Source organism: Dunckerocampus dactyliophorus, chromosome 12, assembly GCF_027744805.1.
Source record: "Dunckerocampus dactyliophorus isolate RoL2022-P2 chromosome 12, RoL_Ddac_1.1, whole genome shotgun sequence".
Lineage (NCBI taxonomy): Eukaryota > Metazoa > Chordata > Actinopteri > Syngnathiformes > Syngnathidae > Dunckerocampus > Dunckerocampus dactyliophorus.
Window position 1 is genome coordinate 1,580,121 of NC_072830.1, and position 18,866 is coordinate 1,598,986.

General features: G+C 44.8%; 1 protein-coding gene across 8 annotated transcripts in view; it reads right to left on the reverse strand.

Moving 5' to 3' along the window:
- robo1 (roundabout, axon guidance receptor, homolog 1 (Drosophila)) overlaps nt 1-18,866 on the reverse strand; it is a 263,507-nt gene that overhangs the window by 181,104 nt on the left and 63,537 nt on the right. For 7 of the 8 annotated variants that reach the window (XM_054794930.1, XM_054794923.1, XM_054794932.1 and 4 more), the window contains one exon: nt 2,468-2,557. The exons of the other annotated variant lie outside the window; for it this stretch is intronic. In XM_054794930.1, coding sequence (XP_054650905.1) covers nt 2,468-2,557 — 90 coding nt within the window. The remainder of the gene's footprint in view (nt 1-2,467; nt 2,558-18,866) is intronic. 8 annotated transcript variants of the gene reach the window in all.

Below are 18,866 nucleotides of genomic sequence, written 5' to 3' on the forward strand. Positions count from 1 at the left end.
AAAATTATATTCAGACAATCAGTCATCATCTGGGAACAAAGGTGGGTAATTGCAGCTTATTGACTTCTTCCTTTTAAACCACATGACCTTTTGGCTGTCCCCTGGGCATGGGAGCAGGAGTCAGAAAACCCCGGGACGTCTAGTGTTCAAGGTTCCCTATTAAAAGGCAGTAAGAAAGCCAATACTGGGCGCCTCGTGGATACGACCCCCCAAAAGGCTTCGCTACACATATGAAATAAAGCCCGGAACTCTGTCCATGATCTGTCAGTGTGCTACACAAGTGGAAGCTGTAGCTTTGATCATTGTGCTTTTCTTCAGTAATGTTAGCACTGTAGCTCACATGGCTTTAGCAGGGATTAGCACACTGCAGACATTAGACATAGAAACATTTAACTTAGTTTAAATGATAGTTTTCCTGATAGCACTTAATGATGTGTCAGTGCAGTGGACAGTGCCACGAGTGCACGTCTAATCCCACCATTTTTAATCCCATCAGTGCATGAAAATGAAGCAGAATCGATCTGGCCCAGTCAGTGAATTGGAAATGAGACTAACGCGTCCTAATACTTTGTGTCTGCTCGACTTTAGCAAACACGGCGCCTCCTCGGAGCGTGACTCCTCGCTCGGAAACGCCATAACATGATCTTGACAGCTGCCACTTTTAGCTCGGCCGGGAACGGGGCGCCACTGACGAACATTAGCGGGACTCTCAGTGAGGTCGCCTCGCTGTGTTTGGTGGTGACATGGGCGACCTTCGCTGGGAGTCAATCTGCAAACACTTTAGATTACAGCCAACAATGTCATGCTAGGCCTAACCGCACATGATACAGTATACAAGAGCCGTTTGTCTTTGTCGTCTCGCCCCCGCCTGACCTTTGGAGACGGAATTTGCAGCAAGGCGCTAAGGCTGTAACTGGACCTTCTTGGCTCTGGTATTAAACTGCAACCGGCTGCCACCGAGCTGGGCACCGCTGAGGACGTCACCTGGGATCAATCCAGCACTCTTCCGCTTTTATAAGGAGCGAAGAGTGTGCCGACCCCAACTTTGCAACACTTTAAAAGTGCTTTTATTGGCCCCTCAAGAGCGACGCTGTGCCAGCTCCAAATTGTTTCCCGATATGAAGGCGCTGTGCAGTGAGCATGGCATTCATAATGAATGAGGGTGACCGGTGTGAAGGCAGCGGATGAGAGAGCGGCATTATGAAACATTGCACACGTGAAGGAGACAGATTTGTGCTTTCTCCAGATGAGAGGAAGAGCATGAGTGCACAGAGAATATTTAGGACGCAGCCGCCGCTGCAAACCAGGCAAGACACAAAGAGGCTCGGTTTGTCCGCGTATGAGAAGATGAGGAAGGGAAACAGAAGTGCAGCATTTTTGTCAGGCTCTCAGAAAGCCGTCCCTCCTGTCGAAAACACGCATGCAACGTCATCCAGAATGTTACTATTTGCCGATAGACCTCTGAGGTCATGTGACAAAACCTGGAGTGATGCACAGCGGAACCTCAGCTTCGTTGCGAATTTGTTCCAAAAGGTCAGATGAAACCCAAAACGTACTTTATGTCCCGCAGGAAATCATGTAAATCCAATGAATCCCTTCCAGACACCCGAACATTTGAACAAAAATACATTTCAAAGGGAATCATTATCGTTTTCCATGCAGAAAACAACGTCAAAAGAATTATAAACGACAGATCGACCAGTCCAGGGTGTTCAGAAGAAGTTCAGAAGATGCACTGAAATGGTGGTATGTGGTACTCTACACTGGTCAGCAGGTGTCAGTGATGTTACTGTCATGTTCGGTACTCAGTCACCAAACGTATAACAACAACATAATAATCATAGTGATAGCACGGGCTACGGTGGCGGCAGTCACCCAGCTAAAGTGAAGCCAAAGACTAAAACTCAACTCTAAACCCTGACGTCACTTCCTGTCCGCCACCCACTCATCTCCCCAAGCAACACACATGAGCACAAGTTCTATTTATGTCTCAGATGTCGCATTTTCTGTTATAGTATCTACTATATTGACTATATTGGCAAAGGTGACTGTAGGGGTGTTATTTCATGTCTAGAGGGTTCCAATAATGTTTAAAGAAAACATTTAGAAGGCCTGAAAGCAGGTTTTCTCTCCAATAACTATGAAAATACACAATTTTTAAAAAAAGCAATCCTACTTGTCACGGTCAGGTCTGGAACCGATTAACCGCAATAAACGAGGGACTACTGCGTTGACTAAAATCAGTCTACATGGCTTCACTTTTGGGCCTGGGGGTTCGTAGGCATGCGTGTGAAATGTGGTGTCACAAAGGAAAAGTGAATTTTGCCTTTAAGGCTAATAATAAAGTATTGGTTTATGTGGATACGATATGATAGACAGTCGGCGCGCTAACTCTGCAGGTGTCCTGATAGTTCTGGCAACAAATGGCACATTAGCAGCAATGGTGTCAAAGCAGCAGCATCAGTACCTGTGTAGCCCAAAGAGTTGTCATCCTCGTGCTCAGTGGCAGGAGCCGCCGTGAGACCCTCTCCGACCCCGTCCTGTGCCACTCCCGTCTCTGTCAACAACAACACCACAGGGACTGAGAACCAGTCGAGAGCAAACACACAAAACAGGGCCGGCCTCCATCTTTGGAAACCCTCCATGCACAGCATGACGCTAAGGAATCTTCAAAATATAATCCAATCAGGATGTGAGAGGAATAAAAAGACAATTTGGGACAGTGGAAGACGACGCGTCTCGGCAGGAGGTTGTCGCTCTGTTGTTCCTCGGCTGTTTGAGCTCTAAGTGAGTGTGAAAACGGTCGTCTCCAAGTGCATCAGTCGCCATAAGTGGCTGCACCCCAATGGGAGCACATGGGCAGGACATGGGAGGGGGTCAAGGGGGGTGCTGACTGACACTCAGCATGATTGACAACGCCACACATGCAAATACAAAGATGCGGCGTTAATTGCTAATCATCTCCGACTTTTGTGTCGTTTTCACGGTGACAGGCGGCTTGAGGGCAGCACAAAGGGGGGGAGGGGGCAAAAGAGGGTGTACATGGCTCATGAGTGGGATAAATCACACACAGCCATGCTCCGTCTCTTTTGTGGCCTGAGATGGGGGTTAATTTGGACGAGGTAAGCCAACCTTAATAAGGGACGGGCAATCCACCCGCTCCTCCCTCCCCCCTGAATCAGTGGGTGTCAGTCTGTCGGAAGTATTTGTCTCCTCAGCGAGACCTGGCATCACTTCTGATAAACAGCAGGCGGCCAGACGGGAGGTACTTCACTGGAGGGTGCTTGAGATCAGCAGGGTGTGACCATTCGGGCCACTCTTCATTTTGCACACCGCCGCCCACCGCTGCACGCCCCCTCCCCCGAAAAAGGCCCAACAAAGCACAATAAAATAATAACAGCAGCACAACACCACGTTACAACAGACGCAGCCTCATAAAGTGTTGATGAGCAGTTACGGTATAAACCATCAACGGGCTGCTGATTAACCACGACGTACACCACATTTCAGTGGGAGCTACAGTATCTTTATGCTAGTTTTAAGCTACTAGCACGCTATGTAGCTTGATAGAGGCTTTACATATTGTTTTTTATAAGCACTTATACATGACTTTACCGCATTTTTTTCACAATAAGTGTGACCTCACAATTTGGCAAGTTAGGTACAAGTCATTTAGCAATTCACAGTAGGTGTGGGTTCACTATTTGGCAAGTTCAACTTGTACTGCTGTGGTCCTGTTCTGCTCTGTTAAAGCCCGTACCCACTATCTGGTATGCTAACTGGCAAGGTGCTACTTGACAAGCACTTTGTTGTTCTTATATAATTGTATATACAGTATATATGTATATAATTCATAGACACTTCATGAAGTGCAAATTGTGTAACGTGGCGTAGTAAGCCATGAACCAGAAACACACAGTAGACATTGGAAACGCTGTGATGCTGTCAGCGCACGCGGCAGCTAATGACTTCATGCGGTGCCAAACTTGTCATCAGGCGCTCCTGTGACTGTGCTTTCCCACAGACGGCAGCACACGCTCACGCACGAGAGCATGCGAGCGTCACCGAAATAACCACACAAAGCACACGCACGAGAGCGAGCGTGACGGACACACAAACACACGCACACACAAAACGACAGTAACGTGCGCTGTCTGACTCTTGAGAACCCCGAGACACCATTGCCTTCACACTTGTCACAACCCAAAATAGATCAAGACTTAATCAGCGAGGCTGATCAAAGCAGCACTCGCTACGACACGTTGAAGTACATAAAAAATATATAAAAGTATTTTTGTGCTGATAAAACGATACTTTTCTCAGTTGTCATGGAGATGAGTCTGCACTTGAACGTCACACAATGACACGTATTCACTTTAATAGCCTTTTTATTTAAATGCATGAACGCATGGATGTGAATCATATTTTACCTTCTCAATAAACTACTTCTGCTGTTCTCTTCATATTTAAATTTAAGAAATGCTAACAATAATTAAGACCTGAGCCGTTTTCCTCTGAAAGTCACTGGTGAAAATGTCATTTAAGCAGCCGCGTCACTGCACCGACCAACTGTTTGGATTAAACCTGCCAGGTTTCGGAATGACTGGAAGCTCACGGAATTTGCGTGTGTGTGCGTGTTTGTGTGTGTGTGTGTGTGCGTGCGTGTGTTAAACGTTCTACACATCAGCCCACGACAGATACGTAAATCCTCAAAGCTGCGCTGTGACTCATCAGGGAGCGCATGTTTTTGATGCGACCGCGGTCGAATAAAAAGCACCCACGTCAAAAGGAAGAAATATGAGCAAATGCGAGTCGTGATGGATTTTCTCAGAGTGCATCTTCGAGCAACCTCACATTGAGGGGGGGAAAGTGCATGACATTTCCAGGGCAAATCGTGCCAGTTGGCAGGAGGCAAAAGTATTTGGACTAGAAGTGGGCATTCTATCTACATGAAGTGAAAATATGGACGATACGATGGACGATACGATGGGCGACACGATGGACGACACGGGACCGTGCTTTGCAGCCATAACAGCTTCTCCACTTGTGGAAGGATGTTCTACACAATGTTGGAGCGCGTCTCTGGGAATTTTTCCCCATCCATCATTAGAAAAGAGAGAGGCTCGTCATTATGGCAGCTTCAGTCATTTCAAGGAAATCACCACAAAGGTTGTAAACCCCCCCTCCAAAAAAAAACGGTTTAGAAGTGATATACAGTGATGATTAAAAAGCAGATGTTTGCACAGAAAAGTTGGATATCAGATCATGTCAGTCGTTAGTGGGAAAAGGATGAAAGCCAGGCTGCAGGCCTGAGCACAGACATCATTGGACGTGACGACGACACTGCTGTGAAGCAGCGTTTGCCCGCTTCCTGATCTCTTATGATGTTTGTCACACTTCAATGTTTCACATCATCAAGCACATTTGAATATTCAGCCACATTGGAGGCTTTTCCTTTTCAAGGTCATGTCACAGCATCTCAATAGGATTCAGGTCAGGACTTGGACTAGACCACGCCAAAGTCTTCAGCCATTCAGAGGTGGACTTGCTGGTGTGTTTTGGATCATTGTCCTGCTGCAGAACCCAAGTTGCTTTCAGCTTGAGGTCACCAACAGATGGCCGGACATTCTCCTTCAGCACAATTCATGCTTCCATTTATCACAGCAAGTCTTCCAGGTCCTGAAGACCATCACACTACCACCACCATATTTTACTGTTGCTGTGATGTTCTTTTTCTGAAACGCCGGAAGTAATGGGACACACACCTTCCAAAGTTCAACTTTTGAGTATTTTCCCAAAGCTCTTGGGTATCATCAAGATTGAGACGAGCCTTAATGTTGTTTTTGTTCAGCAGTGATTTTTTCCTCCCTTAATAATAAACAAGTTTCCTTTAAAAACTGCTTTTTGTGTTCAGTTGTGTTGTCATTGACTAATATTTACATTTGTTTGTTGATCTAAAAACATTTAAGTGTCAAACATGCAAAAAAAATAAGAGATCAGGAACACTTTTTCACACCACTGTATATGACGATAGCGGACCTCCACCAAGGCTTCATCTTCATCCTTGATGATGCTCGCAACAGTCGAACAGCTTATGTTGGCCGGCACTTGTGTCTTTTCTGAGCGACGTCTAATTTCACACATCCTTTTCTTTGATGCACGTTGAAGATTATGCCTCATGGGGAGGACAAAAAAGTTAACGAAAAAGAACAAAAGTGCCGTTTTCCTTCCTCAGTGTGGAGACACACAACTACATGTTCTTCTTTCCCTTTTGGTACAGTACTATTCATCATTTACAGGCGCACTGTGCCTTTGGAACCATGAAATGTCGTGATGCCCACCATCGTAAAGCCTAAACATATCACAGATCCACCTGCAGGATCCGCTTGGTCAGCGTCCCAGTTGGCCCCAATGCAAGCGGGCTGTAACAAATCAATTCTAAAGAAATTCCCAGACCGAGCAAGATTTTTACAGAGGGTTTTCCCTTGGCCCGTCTGCCAAAGTTTTGTGAAAATTGTCTTCTCTTGTACTTTACCTGTCGCTTAAGCCGCATACTAGCCGATGTTGCTGCTGCTTTTTTAAAAAAAATTCATCTGAGCCCTTTTAAAAAAAAAGAGTACAAATGGATCTTGTTACTGTTGTCTTGGTTTTTAAAAAAAAATCTTGATCTTTCCCCTTTTTAAAAAGAGTACAAGTGGATCTTGTTACTGCTGATGTCTGTTTTGTTCTGGGATGTATTATTTTCTTGATCTGTCCCCTCTTAAAAAGAATGCTAGTTGATGATGTTGTTGCTATTGTCTTATTTCCCCCTCTCTCTCTTTTTTAGGAGGCCCCCTCTTCAGCCAAGTGCTTGCTGATTTTCTCCCTCTGTCTGTCCCCTCTTAAACACGTAGCGTCCAGCAGCATTGCAAATGAATTCCAAGCTACAACTGGAGGAGTGTGCCCGGCTCAAATGTTGCACAGCAAATGTCTTTTGGCACAATGAGCCGCGGTGGCCACTTTGCAAAGGCGACAGTAGGGAAACACTGCCGTGTGGAACTGGTGCCAGCCAGTGTGGCAAAGCGGGCGTACGTTGGTAAACGTCTGACACCTTAAGAGTCGTGCTGGACATCACGTTGACAGTCTGGGCTTTTAGCTCAATGACTCACACTCTGGACTCTCATTGTGCGGCCTCGGTTTGAGCCCAGGGTGGAACGTGGGGCTGGCTGAACCGAGCGGGTTACACAGAGACCGGCAGCGCCATTTAGGCTGCTTGAGTGACAAAGTAGGGGCTTGCAGCAGGCGGTTTGTCAACTCATGATGGCAGAAGTCTAGCAGATCAATCATGGCATCCCAACACAAGACTTCTGAGAGAACACAACAGACCATAAAGATGAGTTCATCTTTTTTGTTTATTTTAAAGCACAGAACCACGGAACCACGTTTGGTCCCGTTACAAAGAAAAGGGCCAAAAGAGTGCGCCAAAAATGCTGGGTTTTGATCTTGGTGAGAAAAAGAGCCACAAAGTAAGAGAAGAAGGAATGCGGGCGCCATTGGTGGACCGGGAAGCTGCGGGACGAGCCGCCTTCCTGCCTGTGGCGTTGTGGGGTGGCGGTGTCATGCTAAACCAAAGACAAATGAGGTGTCAGAAAGTGAGCGGGAGATGAAATTGATTAGGTTGTCGAGTGAAAAGAAAAAACGAGGCCTCGGGCGAGTTAAGAAAATTCTTAAGGATGAAGGCAGGGTGCAGATTTACAGCGGGACGACTTGCTGTCTCACTTGGCTGACAGGTTAAGCCATTTTTTGTAACAATCAAAGGACTTTGGGGACACACTGAAATCGCTCTTCAAGGCTAAGACGAGCACGAGCAACACGTTGCAATGTCAGCTCAAAAACTCTTTTCTGTTCCGAAATCATCTCATGAGACTTGTTTCCACTTGACAAGCTGACTCGGCCACGCAGTTGGAGTTGTAGGTCATAAAGCCACGTAGTCATTGCCTGCTTGCGTGTCAGCTGGGACTTCTTTCTCTTTTAATTACCTTTCAACTTATAAACGAAGCTAAAAGTGGACACTGGTCCTTGTGGGAACTTGTGACCTCATTCATGAAGAAGTGTCATTAGGATGAGACGGCTACGACGCAAAAGGTCTTTTTTTGGCTTTGAATCCAACCCACGTCTTCCTGATCTCCAGACACGGCATCTCAGCTTTGAGATGTAGGTGGAGGTTACCATATTTGCTCTTTTTTCCCATTTTTGCTGCCCCCCCCCCCCCCCCCCCCCCCCAATTTTTCCCCCAACTTAATTTTCCAAAAAATTACAACTTTATTTTGTTTTGTTTGTTTCTGATAATATTATGACTTGCAAATGTTTTCTTTAATAATTCACCTGTATGCTAGTAAAATGATAATATTAATATAATATAATATAATAATTAATATTTCCTGATAATATTACAACTTTATTCTTGTCAAATTACAGCTTGTTTCATTTTTGCTGTTGTTTTTTTCTGTCTTCTTATACATTTTCTTCTTGTAATTCTGATTTTATTGACTCATTCTTGTAAGATTATAACTGCAACATAATTTAAAAAAATTACAACTTCATTCTTTGTGTTTTGTTTGTTTCTCATAGCATTATCATCTTTCTTTAATGTTTCAACGCTTATAACTTTCTTTCCTCATAATATTACAACATTGTTCTCTTTCTTGTTATATTACTTTTTTCTCATAATAATTAGATTTTATTCTTGTAAAATTATTGCTGTTTTTCTGTTTTTTGCTTTTGTTGGTTTTATTTTATTGAGTTGTCTTGTTCAATGATATATTTAGTATGTGCCGCAGGCTAATAAAGAAACAGTCGCAAATGGCCCCCGGGCCGCAGTTGGGACACCCCTGGTGTAAGCCAACTCTTCTCCTCCTCAACCCATGAACATCTGTGCTAGTGTATTCAGGATATGATCGATTTTTCTGACAAATACACCGTACGTTTGATCCTATAAGTTGGGCCGACTTGAAATTTGTCACACAGCTCAAAGCACTCTACACCGGCATTTATGGTGTGTAGCCTCAAAATTTGGCACGACATTTAGGGGACTGACAGGCACATGTGTGTAAAATTGGAAGCAAGATTGGTTGAAAAACATGGCCGCCATCACGCGAAACATCCCTGCAGGGGATCAGGGGCAGGACTTAGCAACTAATTGTGTAATGTTGCAAAAAGTTTGTATGCTAGCATGTCCAAGACGTGCTTGGGCGTGTTTTGCCTCCAACTGCTAGACGGCCATGCTCTCCATTGGTCCTTAATGAAACGGATTAAAGCAAAAGCCATGTAAACACGCTCTTTGGAGTGTCAGAGTTTTAACTGCAAAGCCTCATCCTGTTTGATCATTTTTGTAATGATGATATAAATCAACTGTTAATTTAAGAGGCGGCTTCAACCTAATAAACAACCCCCCCCCTTTCCCCCTTGATGATGATCTATTTAATGAAGCTGAGAGCAAAAACATCAGTATTTGATTGCACTTAAGTTAAAACATCTGCTGAAATGTAACCTCAACTCCGGCCAAAAAACATTCGTCAACCACTGGTTTCATCTTTGAAGCGACGGGTAATTAACACTAATGCGAATACACAAATAAATCACCTCTAAAAAGCACTAAATGAGAGTTTAGTTAGCGATTCTCCATCCCTGCATACGCTATAAAACCATAGAGGTTTTTTGATGTGGTGTCACATGACCAGTCAGGGGCCGCAGGCACCGTGTAGCATATTTATAAATCCAGAAAAAAAAGTGTGCTCTTCACACCGCCTTTGCTCTTACTGTCGCCCAGCCTTCACAGCTCATGATGGGAATTCCATCCTTTCAGGTGCAGCGTAACTTCACTGCAGCGCATCGCCTTCGCTAACCTTCAGCACATAAACATCCAAACAGAATCACGACGGTCGAGCGTGTGATTTCTAAGACGCTGTCACCGGGCCCTCAAAACGCAGTTGCTCAAAGTTTGATTGCGTTAAATCCAGTTAAACGCCGTCCTCCCTCTGCAAGGCGTGACTGCAGTGTCGCACATCTGGTGCTAATATGGCCGCGACACCGCCTTCACGTGGCGTCCATTACTTCTCTGCACTTTCATCCTGCAACACGGAGCGCTCTGTTTAAACTGTTACAGAGGGCACTTTAAAAGCATCTGTAAACATTTGCAAGGGACTTTAATAAGTCTATTCGCAGTAGGACCTAGCTTCCCAAAGTGTGGCACGCGTACCCCCGCGGGTATGCCAATTGCGATAGGGGGTACGTGAATAAAAATGAAAAAATGAAAAATTAGCGCCTAACACTCACAGTTACGAGTGTGCCTGAATGCCTCATGGTGCGAGCGGAACGCAGCAGAAAGGAGAAGTCATGCGTGAAGTCGTTCATTGCTCTGTGTGCCTTATATGAACAAATAGGAGGCCTGATGATTATCTTGTGCTTTAAGAGTGTTTAATCTTGGAGATTTCATGGATATTGGTGTTCCAATCCCCGCACGGCGCAGCAGTGAAAACCTGTCACTGTGGGCATTCCCGCATAAATGAGGCTTTATCGTTGGTTGTGTGTATTTTGGGACTTTGGATGAAGCTTTCTCGTGACTGCTAGACTTTCCACTTCAATTCGGTGTGAAATGAATATGCAGACTTAAACCAGAGCCATCGTGAGTGGACAAAAAAGTGATGCACAAATTGAAGCCGTTCAAACGGAAGGATGCCAGAGCCAGGAATAAAAGATACGTAGGATGATGACTTATTCATTTATCAGTGCTCATGTCAAACTTCATCTCAATGTGACCACGCAAAATACACACTTCTGACCCGGAGTTACTATAACAGTAATTCAACAACTCATCATGTAAGTCAATGCTGATGTACTACACTGCTGATGGGAACGTCACACAACTTCATGTCAAAAAATCCCAACTCTGCCTTTAAAGTAAGTGACCCGTGTCTCCATGGCAACCAGAGAGACGTGATTCTGCTTGTTCCAAGCCAGTGTCGCATCAACATCATATGAAAGCTGAAATATTTAGGGCAAATTGTTACGTATTGTTGCTTTAAGTCATGAGTAGGGATGGGTGGCGAAACTCCCGACATGAATGGTAACAAACGGGCAGATATACGTGCCTCATTTCGGTGCTAAATGCAAGTAACGTCTTCCGTCGTATAGCATCTTGACAGACGCACACAGTCTGCCGCTCTTTTTAAACTTCATGGCCGACCGTAACGCGCCAACAGCAGTGCTCAGTTCCAACGGAGCGCACACATTTCTCCGTCGCTGTCCACAACAGCAACACAACATTTCCTGGTTATCCACCAATCACGGTCACGGCGAGCGAGGAATTGTTCAAATCAACACAAGCAGGTGTTTTTTCGGTGTTCTGCTTTGCTGCTGGTTGTGCTGTGATGGTTATGACAATGTGAACACCACAAACTCACAAATGTGCCCGTTCAGCCTCAGAATGGGACTTCCTCATTGTTGCTCCCGCGTGATGCATTCAGGGACACCCTGAACATCACAATACCCTCTTTATTATGCGTGTATGTGTGGTCTGAATAAACAGAAAGACAAAGAAAAGGAAAACAAGTGGATATTCTTATCACGCGCTTTGTAACTCTTAATTTGGAAGTACAATTTGCTGCATTTAAGTACGCTCGGAAATCACAGAAAATCAACTCAAAACGTGAACTCAAGGTGGGGTCTTTGAATGCAATCCCTCATTGCTCACAATAACGCGGTCGGCGTGTGATTCCAATGTTCTGCGACTGTTAAAGAGACTATTGTTGGGTAAACAGATGTTCAGGCATGTGTGCTATCTTTTAGCTTGATTCAAATGTTCAGTTCAAATAAATCAAATAATAAAATACAGCAAAAGTTGTAAATGTAGGTTAATCATGATTAATTCATTTGAAAACTGTGATTAATCTGATCAAAATGTTTCCTCATTTGACAGCCCTAATTGTCACGTATTGTTGTTTTAACCTAAGGCTGAACTGGGGGTCGGCAACCTTCAGTCCGGTGGGCCAAAAACAGCCCACTGGAGCATTTGATCCGGCCCGCCGTGCAATTCTAAAAACAAATCAAACCTCAGATGGAGCTAACCTCCAAATGTTCATATATTCTGTGGAATAAGAAACATTTTTCTGACCGTGGCATCTCGTGATGTCATTCTTCAGGTCCACAACTTAAAAGGAGGTACCCCCGCCCACATTGCCACAGGGGTGGAACCGAGCATGGTGTACATTCAGCAGTGGAATTCTGCAACATCAGTGAGTTCAAACCCAAAGAAAACCCACTTTTATGTCAGCTTTGTGGAAGAACACACACACACACACACACACACACACGCACACACACACACACACGCACACCCTTGCAGTGAACCGTGTGTGTGAGCTATTAAAGGGATATTGTCTGCATGGGACGTATAGCTCTTCATCAGGGCTTCAGCCAGAGGGTGTCTAAGCAACAACAAATAAAAAGCAGAAGCCACCACATGAATCTAAGACAGATAAAAGGTGCTGTCAGCATCTTCACCCCATGAAGCCAAATTGTCCCTGCTGCTGTTTGCAATCCTCGCACGTGCTCCTGTTGCTCATGAAGCTCCCGGAGCCGCGACGTCGCTGCTTAGCTGGCAGCGGGTCACGGCGTCTGGTGCGTAAGGACGTTCCGCACGCCGCGGGTGGGAGGACTCTCTTATAATTATCACCTCATCACCGAGGCGGAAGGAAAACAGCATTCCGTCTTTGAGTGCCGGCCTAACACCACATTTCCTTCAGACGCGAAACTGTCCCATCAGCAAGAAGAGTAATGAAACACAAATTGAACTCATTCTGTCAAACGTGAATGTAAAAATGTGCTGATGTGGTTTTAATGTGTTGGAACAATGGCATAAAGTGCAAAGCTGAAAGAAACCTCAGAATGATCATTCGTGCCAGAAGAGAGGGTGTTCCTATTTATCTTCTTCTAACCTACATTTTGACTTTTCTCCTGGCGCTTCCACTTTCCCGCTTCTTCATTCGCTGGCAGCCAAGCTGAAGACAACTGAGCTATCAATCCATCCACTAGAAAATGACAAATATTAGCAATGTTCTTAGAATATAACTTTACTCCATAATTCAATGATCTATAGGGTGATCATTTTCATTTCTATCAAATGATGTGGCATCATTTTGTTACTAATACATCACCCACTTATTATCAGGAAACATATTCAACATCATTTCCCCCCCCAGTTTAGATCTGATGTGTTTTCCAAGTGTTCCTCTCATTTTTTTGAGCAGTGTATCTATCTATCTATCTATCTATCTATCTATCTATCTATCTATCTATCTATCTATCTATCTATCTATCTATCTATCTATCTATCTATCTATCTATCTATCTATATATGAGTAATAATATCTGATAATATATTATTAGAGTGGTGTGGAAAAGTGTTTGCCCCTTCCTGATTTCTTATTTTTTTGAAAGTTTGTCCCACTTTAATGTTTCAGATCATCCAACAAATGTAAATATTAGTCAATGACAACACAACACAAGTTTTTAAATGAAACTTTTTATTATTAAGGCAGAGAAAAAAAATCCAAACCCACATGGCCCTGTGTGAAAAAGTGATCCCCCCCGTTAAAACATAACATAACTGAGATGAATTGACCTCAATCAGTGTGGAAAAGGTTATAAAGCCATTTCTATAACTTTGAGACTCCAGCCAACCACAGTGAGAGCCATTATCCACAAATAGCCAAAACATGGACCAGTGGTGAACCTTACCAGGAGTGGCCGACCAACCAAAATGACCCCAAGAGCGCCTCGATGAATCATCCAAGAGGTCACAAAAGACCCCACAACAACATCCGAAGAACTGCAGGCCTCACTTGCCTCAGTTAAGGTCAGTGTTATACTATTTGTCTCCCGCCGTCCCAACGCTAAACCTTGCAGTACTTAGTTTACACGTTACTACGGCATCCTGTTAGGCTGAGAATGCTACACAAACCCGTCCGTGTGACCTGTACTGTATCATCCCGCGGAATCGAGTGGCGAAACAAAGAATTCCATGTGTGAGTGACTCTGCTTTGTCACGTTCTCTATCAAATTCTTCACAAAAAAGTGTTTTGTGTTCATATTTCTGGATGTCCAGAACGGATTGACGGGATTTCCATTATTTCTTATGGGAAAAATGTATTCAATTTTTGCACAATTTGCATTTTTGGGGGGGAAACAGAGGAAGCACTTTATATGGAAGCAGGAAGTAAATCCTAGCCTGATTTTGACGTCATCCACCCTGGTCAGCAGTGATCAAGCATTCCTTAAACACAGTGGAACATATGCCTTGGAGGTCCTACTGGTTTTGGCTGGCTTTCTGATGACGAGTGAGGCTGTGGTGAGATAGGGAGGGTCTGGACTCCATCTGGTCTTTCAGGTAAAGTCACAGGATTCAGTCACAGTTCGTGAACAATGGTTTAATTCCCACATTGGCAGCCAACTGAACGTCGCTGTTGCCATCTGTGGGATCAAACTATACTTGTGGTTTGTGGAAGTACGGTGTAGAAGTTAACAAGGTACTTTGAACTCAACAGTCACAGTGCACGGACGTATGGAAACTACATTTTTCCCTTTTGTGGTGGTTCATTTCAAAAAGTTTTATCCGAGGCCTTGTGACAGAATTGCGAGAGGCGCCCAGCCGTCTTCCAATGACTTCTATTAGCATCCAGAGCGAAGTAAATCGGCCGTAAATCCCATAATCTGCCTCATCCATCACCAGGAGACGACGTCAGGGCACGGAACCAAAGCAAAAGGCGACTAACTGACAACGGTATGCGCTCCTCCACTTTCGCCGTGCGTGTACCGCTGCAAACGCACGAGGGCAAAACAAGGAGTCCTCGTATTTGTCAAGCAAATTGTGCAAAAATATTCCAGAAGCGAAAAGATGTAAGTTGCAAAGGGCTAAAAATAGAAGGAGATCTTTTATTTATCTTTCTTGTGCACACGTTCCACAAGCGCTTGGGTACGCAGACACACGCACTTTTGATGTTTACTGTGAGGTCATGCGCAGGACGGTGGATTATTTCAACGTGGGTGCGCCTAAAAATACAGTTAAGTGTGGAAAACCAACCTTTCCTTCTTGTGCTGCAAAGAGTCAGCTCTGCTGTATGGAGCATGGGCACACACACACACACACACACACACACACACACACACACACGCACACGCACGCGCACGCGCACGCACGCACACACACACACCTGCACACACACACACACACACACACACACACACACACACACACACACCTGTGACACTCCATGCTAGTCCAAAGTGCATGATATTGATTATCTGGCTGGGATTCTCCTGGCTGTCGAGGTTGCGGTTCAAGCACACACAAAAAAAACCTCACTGAAGCTCCTAAACGGACCACCAATGTAGAACTCGAGCAGTAAAGTCCACATGTCCTCAATAAAAGGAAAGCTCTGGGCTGAAGCACCAAAGGGAAGAGCAAACAATGGCATTAAGCACAAGCTGGAACTCGTACGTTTGCACAATAAAGTGTCCTCGCAACACCTGCAAGCCGTGAGTTCTGAAAGCAGATGGATGTTTTGCAGGTCATTTTCGACTGGACTCTCCGCGTGACGCCCTGCTGGTGGTCCAGGCCAACGCAGAGCAGACCCCCCCCTCCAACCCAGCAGATAAGCTGTAATAAGAGTCGTAAAAACAGCCTTTACACGATGTTTTATTTTCACAAAGCGGACTTCCAAATGCTTACATTTCCCCCCGCCCACACAGGAATGTTTAGTTAAATATTACAACAGAGCAAACTTCACCAATCTTCACATTGTCGGAGAACAGCGATCCAAGGACATTTGGTTCTTGTGCTTGCCAACTGATGGAGCTCCAAGCACTTAGCCAGGAAAACTCACAGTTGCACAGACGACAATAACATTCATTTACTGTAGAAGCCACACTACAGCGGCACTCATTAGCGCTCAGACCTTCAGTCATTACCAGTTTGTCGGCCAGTATGTTCCTTCCCTGCTGAACAAAGCATCACATAAGACACGGGTGTCCAAAGTCCGCACCGGGGCCATTTGCTGCCCACAAATAGTTTTTACTTTGGCAAACAAAACAATTTACAGTTACAAGAAATCCCGCTAATATTGGTAAGTATTTAATTTGACAACTAGAAAAGAAACTGCACTTTTTAAAAAATGTTGCTCATCATCCACAATCCTTATGTAAGCCATCAACACACTTATCTCTTTTCTGTGCATTCTAAAGCTATAAAAACAGCTAAAAAGAGACAGGTCATCAATGCTATGCTGCCTACAAAGCCGGCTATTAAACACTACATGCAGTAGGCGTGTAGCAACAGGCACATTCATCATAACATGGAATTCTTACAGTATTTTTGCTGTATTTTGGTCATTTTAAGCATTCCCGGAACTTCCTTCCTGGGCGCACTGTTTTCACAAAGCAACATAGAAAGGAACGCTACACCTCGCGATAACTTTTCCAAACTCAAAAACAAAAACACAGCAGCAGTGGTGGCAGCTCCAGTGAGGCCTGATGGTGGCGCTCTGAGCGAGTGTGAGGTGAAGGTAGTCGCTAGCTGGCTAGTAGCTAGCCGGTGTGGTGTGGCGAGGTGTCACTACGCCAGTAACGTAGTTCTTCAGCGTAACAATATGAATAAAAACAACAACAATGTTAGCGTAGCGTGGTTAGTATGCACCTCACATTATATGTAAATTGAGCAAGTTGTTTTCAGAAGGCTTGATAGGTGCAATAGGTGATTCCCATTATGTGCATACTTAGCTGCGTCTTTTTATCTGTTTTTATATCTTTATGACACACAAAAAAGAGAAAGACGTGTTCAGGTCTTACATAAGGATTGTGGGTGGGCAACATTTTTTTTTCAATTGCAGTTTTCCTTTAAATATACTAAACTGATGTGCATATCTTGACCGCTTTTTTATTTGGGGGTGTCAAGGGGAAATTTGCTGCTGGCTTCAAAATAGATGAGAGACAGGATCAGTTCTTCACGAGAGGAACAATTTAATCCAACTTGCATGCAAGGAGACAAATCAATACAAGCGGCTTCTCGAGAAAATGTCTCACTATTCAAGCTAAAATGAATAACCAGTCCAGGGTGTGGCCCCCGCCTCTACCCCAAAGTCAGCTGGGATAGGCTCCAGCATACCCCCGCGACCCTAATAAGGATAAGTGGCATATGGATGGATGGATGGCATTTGCCTGCTGTGAGGGAAAGAGAGGGTGAAGGCTATTCCAATCAGGTGATGAGCATGTGGAGGATTATGGAGCAGATAATCACAGCAAGCCAGCGTGTTGTGTACCTTCGCAGAAATACATACTGTCTGTACGTTAGTGCATAATTAATAGTAGTTAAATCTAGTGGAATAACGGACACAACATATTTTAAAGAGCAATAACAAACCTTATTTTCCTGACAGGGGGCCAAGGGAGAACAAGTCCGTCGTTATTCAAAAGTCCAAATGAGAAAAAAGACTAGGAACCAAATGAATCCCGTTTGTCTGTTTGTTGCAAGCTACTTGGTTCATGAAAGAGCGATGAAAGATGTTACGTAAGAAGTAATATTTGCCGCATGTGGCGACGCACGAAATTTCACGGAAACCGGTTGATCCCGCCAGCAAACCAGCTAACGAGGGCGAAACTCCTGAGGGGAAAAGGTTTTTTCTGTGCGAAAAGCAGGACAGGAGTGGATACAGAATGCTAATGCTAATGCGTATTCCATGCGACATGGATCAATTGTAAAAGGCTAACCTGTTGGCGACACAAAAGGCCAAACGACAGCACAAAATGCACTAAAGTCGACAACATGACTTGAAGAACAGCACTTGAGGGTGAAACATTGATTTCCCAGCAGATACGCTAGATATAGATAGTTCTGTATTAATATAACTACAAAGACAGAAGAGTCCCATCTGCTGGATCTGCAGCGTCACCCCAGGTTCTAACAAAGTTCACGTCTCCTTGAAAAGCAGCTCCACTTCCAATCCCATCGTAGTCATTTAATCTTGGAACGCAACCAAGACAGCGGTGTCCCTTTAACCTCCACACAGGGGACAGACATGAGGGGGACACGCTCGCCACTTCATCACTCCAGAGCCGAGCGGGTGGTACGGTGCCAAACAATCCCATTAGCTGTCAGCAGCCAGGAGCCCGGGGACGACAGAGGGCGTCTTCCTGCTGCCCGCTCACTTTCACCATCCGCTCTTCTTGCGTGTCAGCATACGCAACCAAGTCAGTGAGAGCAACAACACTCAGCGTTTACTTTAGTGAGGCGGCGTCACGCTTGAGTGGGCTTTTACAACGCACCGCCGAGCCATTAATGAGCGACACTCAGACCCAGAAAACAAGATGTGATGCTAAGGAGGGAGATGATGAACTACAAATGGCAGCAAAGAAAAGACAGGGTGTGTCCCACAGCAGACATGTCTTCTGTGACGCTATCTGTATGTGTTAACCCGTTTGCCCTGATGTGCTTCCCCCTTGGGGGTCACTAGCTGGCTGTAATGATCTTACTATGACTGACGTGACCCAGTAGACGTCCGGACCGCAGCACACGCCACCTGCACATCTGCCAAGCACCCCCAGCAGCAGCGTAGTACATCAACAGTGACTTACCCGCCCCCCACTTGGTTCAGTGAGTCCAGTTCTGGTCAAAGTTCCATGACGAGGAATGTAGTTCTGCTTAGTTGCTGGGGCCATTTAAGTAGAACGAGTTTGGCTTCTCCAAGCAATATGCGTTCAAAAGGGTCACACATTTGCATCATAAAAATGCCTCCTCCAAAAAATCAACAACTAAGCAGAACTACGTTCCTCGTCAC